The 15,067-nt window shown below is 47.3% G+C and overlaps 1 protein-coding gene across 4 annotated transcripts in view; it reads right to left on the reverse strand.

Annotated features, from left to right (window-relative positions):
- The window catches only part of ELMO1 (engulfment and cell motility 1), a 2,216,232-nt gene that overhangs the window by 1,217,198 nt on the left and 983,967 nt on the right, over window positions 1–15,067 (reverse strand). For all 4 annotated transcript variants that reach the window (XM_069613266.1, XM_069613267.1, XM_069613265.1 and 1 more), the window contains one exon: window positions 2,602–2,701. In XM_069613266.1, coding sequence (XP_069469367.1) covers window positions 2,602–2,701 — 100 coding nt within the window. The remainder of the gene's footprint in view (window positions 1–2,601; window positions 2,702–15,067) is intronic.

Raw genomic sequence — 15,067 nt, forward strand, 5'->3', positions numbered from 1 at the left:
GGGAGCGCAGTACCTGGCAGGAGAGTGAACCAGGTCTGCCAATCAGGGTCTGGGACCCATATATAAGTACCAAGGAATAGAGACATGTCCGCACCAGTTGAACCTGAACTTTGAGAACTTTCAAATCCAGAACTACCTTTTGTCCAGAGGAAGGGAGCCATTCCTCTGGAGCAGCAAGATACCCTCTTTGATTAGGTTTAGCACACAGTCTGAGCGACAGAGCTAGGATTCTGACATAGGACTATGAACCTTTGATTTTGACATCCTGACAGATACATTAGTATTTTTGTTGAGGCAGGGTTAACCCCTCTTAGAGTTAGGGTGAGACAGGGTTTTCTTTTAATTTGCTCACATTTATAAAAGTCTTTAACAATCACAATGACCTCTCTATGTCAGAGTCTTATTTCTGCACCATTACTCGAGGTTCAGGCTGACAGTACTACTGTGTACTATTGTGATACTCCTCCTTTTCTTCCTGCAAGATTAGACACCATCAATGTGAACACTCAGTCTAAACAAGATTTGTAATGTGAAGGTACTGTGAAGAAGAACACCACTCAGTCATGCAGAACACTCATGTGAAAGATACTGGGACGAGATGTCCCCAAGGTGGCAAGAGGAGTACACAAATAAGCCTGACAACGGACTGTAACGCTCGGCTGGGGAGATCCCAGCCCAACAAGATAAAAAGCAAAGAAGGACTCAGTAAAGGAAGCAACAGGTGCAAAGCCTGGTCACCCTGGGAAATTTGAACCAGGAGAGAAGAAGGAAGTTGTAGGAGCAACCCAGAAACACAGAGGATGCCAGCCACAGACCAGAAGAGTCTTTCTATGGCCGAGCAAGAGCAAGCTAAACTGGATGCTGGAATCCGTGAGATGGTGGCGTGACCTCAAAGAGGTCGACCGAGTGCTCACACAACTATGCCAATACCGCCTGCCCGGAACGCCCGCAGAAACCTGGTGGGACCGCAGAGAGAGAAGAGCGAAGCCGAACGAGCGTTCACTGGGAACGCAATAGCCTGATATCGCAGGAAGAACCGGTGACATGCTTTGACCAAACTAAAGGTAACAGGAGCTACGGGAGAACCGGTAGCAGTGTGAGGGTGTGTGCAGCAAGCCTAGGGAGTGATCTCCCTCGTCCCAGTAAACACATCGAGAATAAGAATGGGGAAGAAAGCCTTGAGAGTGATCTCCCTCATGTCAGTAGTTGCACTAAGGATAAGAACAGTTGGGAAGATCGCCTTGGAAGGAATCGCCTTAATTTCTGTTCCAACAGTAACCAACGTGAACATAGCATCGAGAGCATTATCCCCATCTCAGTAAGTGGGGCAAGACTGTTAAAATCAGAGATAAAGAGTGTGATACATTCAAAAGAGCCCTCAGAGAAGCCTGGAGGGAACTAGAAGGGCTCGCAAGAACTATTGTGAAAAACAGGTAGAAGAGCACTTCAAGTCATGGAACCAGGAGAAGGGAATCATTCTGCTAGGTTACATTTGTTGAATCAGAAGCTAAAGCTAAAGGTTGCAAAGGACTGTCAAGAGAAGGTTGAGGTTGTGGAGCCAGTAGAAGGGAGACATTCTCCTGGCATTTTCTTTTCAAGAAGAATAATTTAACTGAAATAAAGACTCTTGAACACTGCCCCTACGGCTGATCCCTAAGGAACCAGCAGAAGGGAGTCATTCTCTTGGTACTATTTAAGTTCCTTTCTGTTGTTTAGTTGTAGGGCTAGAGTAGGGTAGATTTGTGGACAGAGGACAAATATTTATTTGAACTTCCACCCTGACGACAAACTCCCAAGGTTTTCCTTAGTTAGGTAGGGACCACCCTCGAGAACTAGGGAAAGGTAGGTGTTTTCTTGTTTCTTTAAATAAAAACCATATGAAATCCCACCTCTGTCTACAACTCCTCACTCCAGCATGCCACTCTGCCCACGCCAGGCAATCACTCTGCATTCTAGAAGACCTACGTTTTGATGCAACATAATGACATACACCAGGATCAACACTTGGAACTCTCGTCCCTTACCCACCCCTAAAATTAACGCTAACTTGGTAAGGACAAGGAAGATCTGAAATGTCAATGTTTCCGTCAAGCATATAGAGTTGCATCTATCGAACAGCATATCAGATTTCTCGCCACTACTGTCAAACTCTCCATCCTCCTGTGCAAGCAGCATGAACACCATCCCTTTGAAATCCAGTAACCTAACCAGAGCCTGTCTGTCAGGACTACATTGCCTTTGATTGAGAGGTGTAGAGGAGCAGTGCAGGTTCAGCTATGCCATCGCCAGTGCACAATGGAAAACTTTCATTTATTCGGTTGGCTGTGAGCTGTGCACTTCCAAATAGCTGCCGATAGAAGAGTAGAACATAAACTTGAAAAGGAACACACCTTAACATGTCACCATTCTGCAGTCCCCATCGGCTGAAAACAAGAAACCTTAACAAAGGTGCAAATATACTAAATTAACTGCCAGGTGTAAAAACGTCCTAAATATTGCATGGATTTATTTTTAAGAAACCAAATTATCTTTTACAACATGGCAGGATGCTACACAATCATGTGATGACATCGAAAAAAACGACCTACCAACCAGATTTACCTTTTTTACAAATGCCACAGAGAAGGTGTCCCAGGATACAATGCCGTGATCCATCAGTTCGACGAAAGCAGTCAGCGTAAAGGACAACATGTCACCAAAGCTGGAATACACAGATTTGCAAAGGTCATTGAGCTGCAAGAGAAACCCTGAGTGACAGCGAGGGAGAGTAGGACAGCAAGCGGGAGTTGACCAGTTGCAAATATTTGATTTTTTCATACTTTTTTATGCTAACTGATCAGATGAAACTAATTAATCAGATGTTCAGACGGATGGTATCAGAAAGAAAAGCAAATGGGTTTCTGCTGGATCCATTTGCTGGTTTATGGGTTTTTAGACCTTTACTGAACTGTTATGGAGACAACTCCAGTTGCATCTTGGATCTCATTATGGTTTTCTACTTGTTCCTCTTGCCAATTTTAAGCGAGTGTGCCTAATATCTCCTAGTTGGACCCGCACAGTCCAATTTCCAAATACTCCAGTACAGCAACTGTATCCAGCAGAAGCGCTTAGCAACTGGTCCCCTGACATGTTTACCAGGAATCTGGTTTCTGAACATAGGAGTAGAGCAGACCCGCCTGTGAAATGCATATATGCCGTGCGACTGAGCCTGCACATCAGAGTTGGCAGCTAACAGTATTTCAGACATGGCCGCTTGATGCAGTGTTCCAATAAGCAGCACAACAATTTGTAATGACTGATGTTGATTGAAGCAGTCTTGAAAACCCTAGACCATGAACATGCTTTCCTTATTCCTTCGCTGCATGGCTTTCATGTGCAAGCAGATCTTGTGTTTAGAAGATGGATTTGATCTATTTTACACGGAACATGAATATTTGCTAAGAAACTGGCATTTCCAATCATTTATGCACTCCTATATTTTAGCATATTTTAATAAACACTCTACTGTGTATGGAAAGTAGGATGCAGAGAATTCGCCACAAAACGGCAACCAGCGCCCTCAGGTACACATACCTTCGACCCTTCACTGTGCTGCATTTTCCATCCTCTGTTTTTATAGTTTGAAACTTAGATGGCATGCGTGTTTCATGTTGTGTTTGCATTTTTATTTATTTATTCAGGAAAGAGCTTGTGGAGCACAGGGCAATCGTAGCAACAGTGCCTAACAGTAGAGCATGGTTGTAGCATTCTGAACAAAACAGATTTCGTGGTGGGATGGTATATACAAAAAATTATTTGCCGTGGGTGTGATTTCTGGCAAAGGCTATGTGCAATTGCATGTACATCCCCTACAGGAGACTGAACATTGGAGAGGATAGTGGCAGGGGATTGGGAAGAGGAGATGAGGAAGAGCGAAAGCTCATTTAAGAGAAATTTATTTATATACAGGAGGAACAATGCTCCTTTGTTAGATAAGAAATCAGATTTGAAAGGAAGCAGTGAGCTTCTTACAATGTGGTGAGTTTGAGGGGCATTCCGACCAGGTTGTGGAGGGGAGTAAATGGTACCATCACCAGGAACAATACATAAGTGGACATAGATAGATTAAGGACAACCAATGTTGGATATTTGAGGGGGCGTGGCTAACTGGCCATGGAATAGGACGTGCTGCGTGAGGAGCTCCTGACGACGATCCGACTTTATTTTTGCCAAAGTTACCTGTTGAAACTGCAACGAGCGCCTAGAACTTTGGGGATCAGGCGTCGGAAGCCGCACGCAAAGTGAAGTTCGCTGGAGAGGTTCATAGTCCCGAGAATCGTGAGATATACATGTTTTTGTTGGTACGGCTGTGTGGCCGCTTCGGCACCAAGATGGAGGCTAACAAAGGAGAGGCCTCCGAGGAGAAACGAAACTGATTTCCCGGAACTGCGGGACATGGCTGCGGTAAATTGCCTGGAGGAATAGTACAATCGGGAAATATGGCAGAGTGTTCGTACTAGCACCATGAGAGCGCCCGGCCTGGCATACGCTAATGGAGCCTCAGCGATCTGACTGCAGGAGGAGGTAACATTGGATGCTTGGGCGATGAGGCCTACGGAAGTTAAATGGGGAGTGTGAGACCATAGCCCGACCCCCAAGACAATTTGAAGGGCCATCTCGAATGTGAGTTAGGAGACCCGAGAGCCAGACCATTGTCGGACCAAGGACAGTGCAACAGCTGCACTAAGGCGGAGGCGTACAGGAGTGGAGGACAGCACCATGTCGGCGAAAGGGTTGAGAGTCAAGACTAAGCAACCCATGATGGAGACTTTCACGAAAACGCAATGGACCCCCTCATCATCGGTGCAGAGCATGGTCGTGACCCCTGCGGAAGACGCCCCCGAAGGGGACAAGCACCAGATCCTGGAGGCTATAATGGGTTTGAGTGCTAAATGGGACTTGGCAATGGCGGACCTACGCACAGCTCTAGAGAATAAGATTGATGCTGTAGGTACGGAACTCACCCTGCTACGTCAAGATGTTAGGGCGCTTGCAGAAAGGACCAGCGGTCTGGAAAGTGGGGTGAAGATTAATACCGATGTTAGCACGAGCAATGCGAAAGAGATTCATGTCTTAAAACAACAGGTCGCCAACCTGGAAAATCGTGTGGAAAAGGGGGAAGGAAGGGCGAGGAGGAACAACATTCGTGTGGTTGGCCTTCCGGAGGGGGAAGAAGGCCAAGACCCCAAAAACTATGTTGAAAACATGATCCTACAAGGGATCGGAGCAGGGAATCTTTCACAGGGATTTACGGTGGAGAGGGCGCACCGCGCCCTAATGAGGAAACCCCGCCCAGGGGCCCCGCCAAGACCGATCATCACGAGGATCCTGAATTACAGGGACAGGGAAAAGATCCTCAAATATTTTCGTAAAGGCGGCATGATAGAGAGAGCATCCACCAACATCACAGCATACCCGGACTATACGATACTGGTGCAAAGGCAGAGGTATAGTTATGTCGCCGTCAAAAGAAGGCTGAGGGCGGCGGGAGTCAAATATATGCTGCTGTATCCGGCACGATTGAAGGTGCTACATAAGAACAAAGTGCTATTCTTTGATACCCCGGAGGATGTTGTCACATGGCTGGACCTGCAGGGCTGCCCGGAACAAGAAGCGGATCGTGATCGGCAGGATCATACCGAATGAAGATTTTGTAAGGAGGAGAACCCTGATTGTACAGAGAAACTGTAACTGACTGGCTTTGAACACAATCTGAGTCTGGTGCTCGATTTGGACTGGAATATAGTGAGTGTAACTGTAATTGGTAACGATTTGGCATCTGTATGCGTAATGTTTTTTGCAAGGAGCAACAGAACGTGGACGACCTACCCCAATAGATTATTAGTTTCAGCGGCCATTAGGGCGGTTTTACCCTACTGAGCCCGGAGTAGAAGCTTGTGCTAGGCAGGGCTAGATGTGGGGGTGCCTGAGATCCAGGAATGGAGCTGGGCAACGGTTGGGGAGGGTACTGTGGGGGGAGGGGTGGGTGGGACGAAGGTGGGGGGGTGGGAAGTTGAGTGTGTGTGTGGTTATGGGGAGTTTAAGTTTTGTTTCGAGCCTATTTGGAGGAATCAGCATGTTGTGCTTGCGGTGCATGAAGGGGCGGAATCGGCAGAGGATCGGGAGGGTGCTTACTAACGACCTATGGGGAACCTCAGGATAATAACGTGGAACGTCAGGGGCTTGACAGCTATCTGAAAAGAAACAAAATCATGATGTATCTGAAAAGGCAGAAAATAGATATCGCACTGCTACAGGAGACGTACTTGACGCGAGAGAAGTTGGACCTGGTTAAGAGAAAGTGGAGGGGGACTGTAGTAGACTCGCCATACTCTGCATATGCCCGGGGGTTGTTAATCTGGGTGGCACCGCATGTCCCGTTCAAATTGATACAAGAGGTAGTTGAGACTGATGGAAGGATGGCTATATTGCAAGGGCTGGTGGAGAGCAGGGAGGTATGCATAGTAAACACGTATGCCCCCAACCAAAACACAGCAGCATACTTCAGAGCCCTGTGTGCCAACCTTAGTACGTGTATAGGGAGCGCAGTGATCTGGGGTGGGGACTTTAATTGTGTGTTGGATCCTGTAGTGGACAGATCTGATGGCAGGGTGGGTAAACCTAGCCCAGCGGCGAGAGCGTTGCAGACACTGCTAACTGATTTTGGCTTTACAGATGCGTGGAGGATGAAACATCCCACTGAGAGGCAATACTCACACTATTCAGCCCCGCACCAACTGCACACTAGGCTCGATTACGTCTTTGCTACAGCAGATGTGATGTCTGAGATTACTCAAATCGAATATAAGGCTAGGGTCCTCTCGGATCACTCGCCCCTGATCCTCTGATGGCAATATTGCCCCCCGAGGGCAAAGATCCCTACATGGCGCCTCCGAGTGGAGGCGCTTAAAGATCCATTCTTTAGAGAAGATATTAGGGAAGAGATTACCAACTTCTTTGAAGAGAATACTGGGAGTGTTGATTCCGCGGGCACATTATGGGAAGCTTTTAAGGTGGTGATGCGGGGGGCGGCCATTGGTAAGTCAAGAGGGTTACAGGGTGGGGTCTTGGCTGACCTGCAGAGGACTGAAACTGAGCTAGAAACAGCATTGAAGAGCGGTGACAGACACGGAGCTGGTACTCCAACTACAGCAACAATGTGCAGGGCATTGGGAAAGACTCTGCAATCTCAACTATATGAAATATGTTGAGAGGCAGCACGCGGGAGGAGACAAGACAGGCCGCCTTTTGGCCTGGCTATACAAAAGCGAGACCCCTAGGCCTCCGATTAGGACCATTATTAGGGAGGACGGAGATGAAGTGGCCACGCAAGAGGGGGTTAACAAAGAATTTGTGGAATATTACAGAGTGCTGTACGGAGACGATGAGATGGGTGACCAATGCAAGATAATTGAAACGTTAGAAGACATAGGGCTGCCCAAGATAAGTGTAGAAGAGAGGGAGGAGTTAGATGAGCCAATCACGTTGGAGGAGTTAGAAGATGTTGTGAAGCAGTTGCCTACCTGTAAGACCCCGGGAGCAGATGGGTTCCCCAGCGAATTCTATAAAGTATACAGAGAGGAACTCCTCCCCCCAATGCTGCACATGCTTAATGAAGCGTTTGAGATAGGACGGTTGCCTGAGTCACTCAGAGAGGCGATCATAATACCGCTGCCCAAGCCCAATAAACCGGAGCATAGATGTGGTTCCTAAAGGCCTCTGTCGATGCTAAATCAGGACAGCAAGATTCTTAAGGCTGTCCTAGCAAATCGATTGCAGAAAGTGATTGGTAGACTCATACATCCTGATCAAACGGGTTATGTCCCGAGCAGGAACATAACACACAACCATAGGCGACTCCACCGGGTGGTCGAATGGAGTAGTAAGAACGAGGGTGAGATGGCGATAGTGTCTCTAGATGCAGTTAAAGCTTTTGATTCGGTCAAGTGGTCATGGCTATTGGCCGCTTTGGAAGGGTATGGAATGGGGCAGGGCTATATCAGGTGGGCTAAAATGTTGTATAGTGAGCCGCTTGCCAGGGTCCGAACTGGAGCAGTGATATTCGAAAGATGGCAACTTGGCAGAGGCCCCAGACAAGGGTGCCCCTGGTCCCCGATGCTTTACATCTTAGCCCTGAAGCCTCTGGCAATATGCCTCAGGGCACAGTATGATGCGATTGGTATTGAGGTAGGAGGGGAACGACACCTGATATCCTTGTACGCGGATGATTTGTTGCTGTACTTGCAATACCCAGAAGAAAATCTCTTATACATACTTGAAGTGATGGAAAGGTATGCAGAGTTGTCGGCATCTCGGTGAACCCCCAAAAGTCAGTCATATTCCCGCTAGGTAGCTATAAGGGGACCCCTGTAGATAGACTACCGGTGCTACAGGTACCATGGGCAACTAGCTCTTTTCGCTATTTGGGCGCAGATGTATATCACACAGTGCAAGAAGAACAAAGACACAATATGGAAGTAGCCGTCGAGAAAATTAGGAACAGCATGCAGTTCTGGGCAAGATTGCCCTTGGCAATGATGGGGCGGGGGGCTATGCTTAAGATGGTGGTTCTGCCCAGGCTCCTGCATTACTTTAGTAATATCCCATACATAATACCCAAGACGTTTTTCAGTAAATTGAACAGCATGTGTAGGGATTTCCTGTGGCACGGTACCCGAAATAGAGTGGCGTTTTGGAAACTGCAGAACTTTTGCGAAAAAGGAGGTATCAGACTGCCTCATTTTGAGGTTTACTATTTGGCGGGACAGTTACAGTATGTGGCCAAGTGGCTTTCTGATGAAGTGACCCCTGAGCACAGGGTGCTTGGACAGGGCTGCACCCCGTTTTATTTGAAAGAAATGATTTGGCTGTCCGAAACTGAAATGAGGGGGCGTCCTGCGATGTTGAGGCTTGGATGGAAGATTTGGCGTAGGGCTTGTCGTTTGATGGAAGTCCCATGCCCGTGCCTCCCGCAGATACCGCTGGTTGCTTTGACAGGAGGGGATGATCAGCTGAGGGTGATTGTTAGGACCTACTGGGAATCAGTGGGGCTGGCAACGCTAGGCGATGTTTGGCAAGAGGGATCCATTAAGGAGTTTATAGAACTCAACGAAGAGGCGGGGCTACACACGGGCCAATATGTCACGTACATTAGATTGGTGCGGATGATTAAGAACGCCTGGCCAGAGACAGTTTTGGTAGAAGAACCAGATGAAGTTTTGGGAACAATATATGATTTATCCGAAGGAGGTCATGAGATCTCGAGACTGTATGAGATGGTGATGGCTAAGGCGGGGAAAGATTTGACACATCTGAGACTGGTCTGGGAGGTGGAAATGGGGGCCCCGATGGAGGATGGGGTGTGGGAGCGTGCCCTGGGCTACCACAAAAAAGTGTCTAGAAATGCCAGATTAAAACAAATACAGCTGTATGTCACGCATAGGGCATACATGACCCCCTTGAGGATATCTAAGTTCCGAAACGCTGGAAGACAAGTGTGTCCTAAATGTAACCTGGAAAACGCCGACATGACACATATGTTTTGGTCGTGCCCGATTATTAGGTGTTTTTGGGGAGAAGTGGCGCAGAAACTGGCTAATAAAGGGGTTACTCTTGTCACAGACACGGCCTGGGCCTGCTTACTGGGCGGGTTCCCTAGGCCACGGAAACTCAAGCATATTGAGAAACAGAGAAATCTGGCATATGTGCTTGCGAAACGGAGGATTGCCATGGGTGGAAGAAATGCCACAAACCTAAGGTGGATGTATGGTGGAAGGACTTGCAGAAATGGCCGGAGGCTGAAACGGTGGCATGGCAAGAAGCGAGTAGCCGGGCTGATGAAGGGGAGGCGGGTACCCTGCTGGCTTGGAAAAACGCTGATAGCAGAATTGTTTGGAGTAATATCAGATCCAACAGACTCCGAAGAGAACGAAACCCGGCTGCATGTGCCAAACATTGAATGAGATTGACAAATAGGCTCACGGGGGGAGGGAGGGGTAATGGGAGCAGTGATTAAGATAACTTGATGTGTAATGGAACTATTATGATTATGCTGCTTGTTTGGTTTTTGTTGTTTTGTTTGCATAAAATCAATATAAGAAATGTAAAAAAAAAAAAAAACAATGTTGGATATTTGTAAGTGCAGGTAGGCTGTACGGCCAGCTGAGCTCAGGTTGTGACCATGATGTGTTAAGTGCTAGAGTGGGGGCAGAGAAAGGGAGGGACAGAGGCAGGTTAGAGATGAGGTAAAAACATTAGCTAGCAGGTAGATGAGAGGTAGGTTAAGAGGGTAACTCAGAGGCGAGGAGGTAGGCTTTTCGTTTGGTTTTGAACATATCTGTGTGGACTGTTTCTCAGATGTCTGGGGGAAGAGAAATCCATGCAAGTGGAGCAAGAAAAGAGGACGAGCAGAAGCGAGAGGAAGCACAGGAAGTGTGAGGAGCCACAAAGGTAGTCAAGGAAGAAGAGCCAAGATTATGGGAAGGCTTGCAGATTTGGATAGAGGAGGATAGATACATTGGTGCCTTACAGTGGATAGATTTGTGAACCAGGAGAAGAAATTTTAATCTGCACCTGTTTTACATCATCAGCCATCCAGCCTGGTGACGGTATGAGGAAGTAGCTGTGAAGCGAGGGAGTTCAAAGAGAGTCCCGGGAGCGAAGTTAATGATCTTGTTGAGAGGACAGAAAGCATAGTTGGGTAAGCCAAAGAGGATGTTGGCACAGTAGTCCAGTTTAGCGAAGACAAGAGTGGCTAAGAGATGCCTGGCGGTGTTGAAAGGAAGGAGGTGCCTGATTTTCCAAATATTTAGGAGATTGAGGCGAGCTGCTGTTCCAGTTTTGGAGAAGCATGTAAAGAAAGTAGCAAAAGATGCTTTTTAAGGCAAATTTAAATCCATCTACTGTGGGGATGGATTTAGTATATAGTGTTAGGGAGTTCCATCTGTGCGGTGCAAGTAGTGATGAGGAATGGAAGTGTGAGGTTGCACAAGAAGGAGAGGCACAGAGGTTGAGGTTATTTGGAAAATCTCAATGTGCATGGGCGAGAGGGGTATAGAGATGAAGTAAGACAGCTAGAGGGTGCTAGGCAATGCATGGAATTATAGGCCAGAAGAAATTTGAAAATCGACTGGTTGTGTCTAGTTAGCCATACAAGCTGGAATCAGTGGATGGGATTGGAGAGGATCACCGAAGGAGGAAGAGCATGGGAACAGGAAAGTTCAGAACTTCGTCCAGATGGATGAGGTGAGTAAACGGTGAGCCCAACAAGTAAACTGAAGCAGTAATCCATATGGCTGAGCATAAGGACTGAGAGAAGAGCTTCAGTGGAGAGAAAATTTAGATTGGGACAGATTTTGTGGATGTTCACAAGCTTAAGCGTGGCAGGTATGACAGTGTTGGTGATAACTGATGTTCCCGGTCCCTGCCAAAGATGGCCCCAAAGGTTGCAAGCCGTAGGAGACTGGATGTGGGTACAAGGGAAAGCAGGAGAGACAGGGAGATACAGGACTTCAGTCTTTGAGGAGTTAAGCATGCCACAGCGCAGTACCATCGAGTGGCCTAGTGTGGCCAGACAGTCATTTTGGAGGAGAGCTCCAGGAAGGAGGAGGGAAAGGACACACAGATCTGGGTGTCATCTGCAAACCCGCTGTGGAGGTGCAGAAAGACAGACTCTTGCGGAACCCTGCCTGATAGAGGAGTGTGCTGATGTTATCCCGTTCCACGACATGGAAAATGAACGGCTAGTCAGGCGGGAGGCTGTTCAGATGGTGGCCGAGCCCTGAAAGCTCAGGTGGGCAAAAGTCGTGAGGAGCGACAAGTGGTCAATGCTGTGAAAGGCCGCAGAGAAATCAAGAAGGATTAGAATGGAGGACAGCTGGGAGCACTGAGCAGATGTGAGGAAGATGGATACACGAGTGAGAACCATTTCTGTGAACAGCTACGGAAGCCAGATTGAAGGGGGTCGTTGAGTTTGTGCATTTCCAAGTAATAGGTGATTTGTTTAAGGACCACACATTCGCATATCTTGAGGTAGTGAGTAAAGACGGGCGATAGTTGGCTTGATTCTTAGGATTGGCTGTAGGTTCCTTGAGTAGGGTTATTAAAGTGGCTACACTTTGTTGCAGGATGGGAAAATCCTGACAGATAAGAAGTGAGTGAAGAAGGGGGGAGGGGAGTAGAAGGCAGTAGTGTGCATTAGTTTCTTCACAATTTGAGTAGTAAAGGAATTGACAGGAGCACATGGAGGGGTGGCTGACTGGAGGATGAGAAGCAGATCTGGTCTGGTGGAGAGGTAGGAAAGATTGCAGAGTGAAAGTGGCGAGTAGGGGAGGTAATGAGGAGAACACAGCCACTTTTTTAAAAAATAAAGTATGTTCTCGCCCATGATTTATCTTAACTCCTACCAGATATCCCAATCATATTTGTTATTTTAAAATTTGGCACGTTTTCTCCATCCATTCTGTGAAACTCTGTTGACCCCTGTAACAGGAGGTGACGGAAGAGAACAAGAAATGTAGGCAGCAAATCCATTACAGCAGCAATGATTGCACCAACAACTGCAATCCTGCCACCACCCCACTTCAGAGTGAGTCAGCCACCTCTCATATGAATGTACACATATTGCACACCAGACAAACCTGTAAGTGGTTAACTGGTCTCCCTGCACTAACTAGTCTGTCTTGGTTATATCACTAAAGGTGGCACAACTACCAGTCCTATTGGCACCACTTTCCCACCTGGCCACTTCGTTAGCACAGAGGGAAACAGAGTAATGAGGGACTGGGTGGAGAGATGTTTAACAAAGGGTGGCGTGTTCAGATGTTCAGATGTTTCAGCATTTGCGCTTCCTAGTGCAGGTTTAGCTTGGTAAATTAGAATCAGTTGACATGAACTAACACATTAAAGAACGACTTGTGATGTAGGAGCCCAGGCTGAGAGAAGATGGAAGGAAGGAGGATTGTGGGCTACCTTTTTCTGTAAAGGAAATCCCCTAGCAAAATGGGATGCCCCCTGATCTGGGCCAGATACACCTGCCCTCGCCATGGAATGACAGTGGAATGATCCTTTATTCAGTTAAAACCCAGCCTACAAAGGACCAGAGGGAAAGAAAACGTACAGCTAAGGCATAACCCTAAAGGTCACTGCAGACAGTGCAGGCGGCTGGTGGCAACTTTTACCCACACGGACAATCAAGCTGTAACCAGAGGCGCTCCCCAGAGCCACAATTGTGCATCACCATCCAACCCCAAGCAAGAACACGTGGCACAGAAGTTCTGCTGGAGTGTGGCACTCCACGTCTCGTCTACATTGAGCGAGCGGGTGGCAATATCACCCCCTCTTACTGAGGGATTTTAGCTTTGGCCTGAACTGTTCCACTAAACTTCCTCCCATGCAGAAAAAGCATGCCACTACGGAGAGACCTGGGAGTAAGTCTTGCAGGTGGCAGTTCCGCAACCCTTCAACAGGGATTCACACTGTCATTTGGGAAGTTCCGCAGACTTGTGGTTCTGAACTGAAGGAGAATCCTTTGAAGAAGATGTCATGCAGGACCATGGACGACATGCAGATTGTTGGCATCTGCCACCTGCACCGGTATTAGGGCTCTATAAGGAGACACGATGTGTATGCTGGGCAGTGTGCTGTTGCACTGATAGACAGGAGGGAAAAGGTTCAGTGGCACAAAGAAGCCTGTACAATATGATGTGGCACTAAATGGAAAATATTCCCGGGAAGCCAAATGGGCCTTCTTTGAACGGCTGTTGGATTCTTGGGAACAATCGCAACCAGTTTTGCATGTTTAATGTCTCGTAAATACTACAGCAAGATTGTATTTCCCATTCTTTGCACACATTACTTGTGCAGGATTGTCCAAGACTCCAAACAATTTGCTTCAAAATCTAACATTTGGCCAACGAACAAGGTCAGAAAAAGCTAAACGCACAAGGTTATCACCTTTTGCAAGAACTCTTCAAGGGCGTGAGAAGGATGTCACAAAGATTGAAGCATAACAAAGTAAAATTATAGGGATTCATTATAGAAAACAGCGCTGATGGTACAGGCAGGTGGGAGGAGGTCTATCCCATTTCAGGACAGTTTCCAGTCCCTTTTTGGCAGTGTGAAGTCTCTTTCTGTCTCTGCATTCGCTAAACTGGTAAGGGATGGTCACCCCACCAGAATACACCCATTCAAAGTTGCAACTTTGCTCTGGAGATGTTCTGGGTGGCTTTTCCTGATTCCAGATTGCACTCTCTTATTCGATTTGCCTCAACACTGGACTCTCTCGCTTTACCAGAGGGCAATGACTTCTTCTTTTCTCTTTCCATGGGATACTCTGGGCTTTCACTCTCTTCCAGGATACAGTATCTCATTTGCTTCTCCACTATACTATTCTCCTCAAAGGATTATCTTTACTTTGCATACAACTGTTTCTTTTCGCACAAGTGTGATGTTCTGGGACTGCGCTCTGTCCTCCAGGATGCAGCACTGCTTATACCCCCGCTTGCAATGGACTTCAGCATTCCCTTTCCCCATTAGTTGGATTTGTAGTCGTCCACTCAAACTTGTTTGTGTTCCACCGCTCGGACAGGCGTGTCTTCTTGAGCAATCTTCGGGACTCCTGGATTCACAAGTTCCTGTTTCAGTCACGCTGTTCCACTTGTGCGCCTGCCTCCATCTGGTCTTCCAGTCGTTCCAAGGCTTGTCAGGCATGGAGCTTCTGTGCTTGTTGCTCCTGTCCCAGGGCTTCTCGGTCTGTTACTCTGACATTTGTCACAGCTAAGGAAGGATGTCTTCCTCATTCATTATCGGGCTAAGATGATACTCACTCATTCAACCTCAGGAAGCTTTCCTCCTATTTTTGCTTTGATGTAGGTTTTCTCATTCATATAATCAGAGAGCGACTCCATGTCCAAAATAGGCCAGTCACTGACAGTCTTTTTTCTTATTCTAAACGCCTCCCACTTTGATCTCTTAATTTCCTGTTCATCGACTCAAGTTCATCAAACCTGTACCAGACGTAAGCCGGACT

Source organism: Ambystoma mexicanum, chromosome 5p (genome assembly GCF_040938575.1).
Source record: "Ambystoma mexicanum isolate Mex_15411 chromosome 5p, UKY_AmexF1_1, whole genome shotgun sequence".
Lineage (NCBI taxonomy): Eukaryota > Metazoa > Chordata > Amphibia > Caudata > Ambystomatidae > Ambystoma > Ambystoma mexicanum.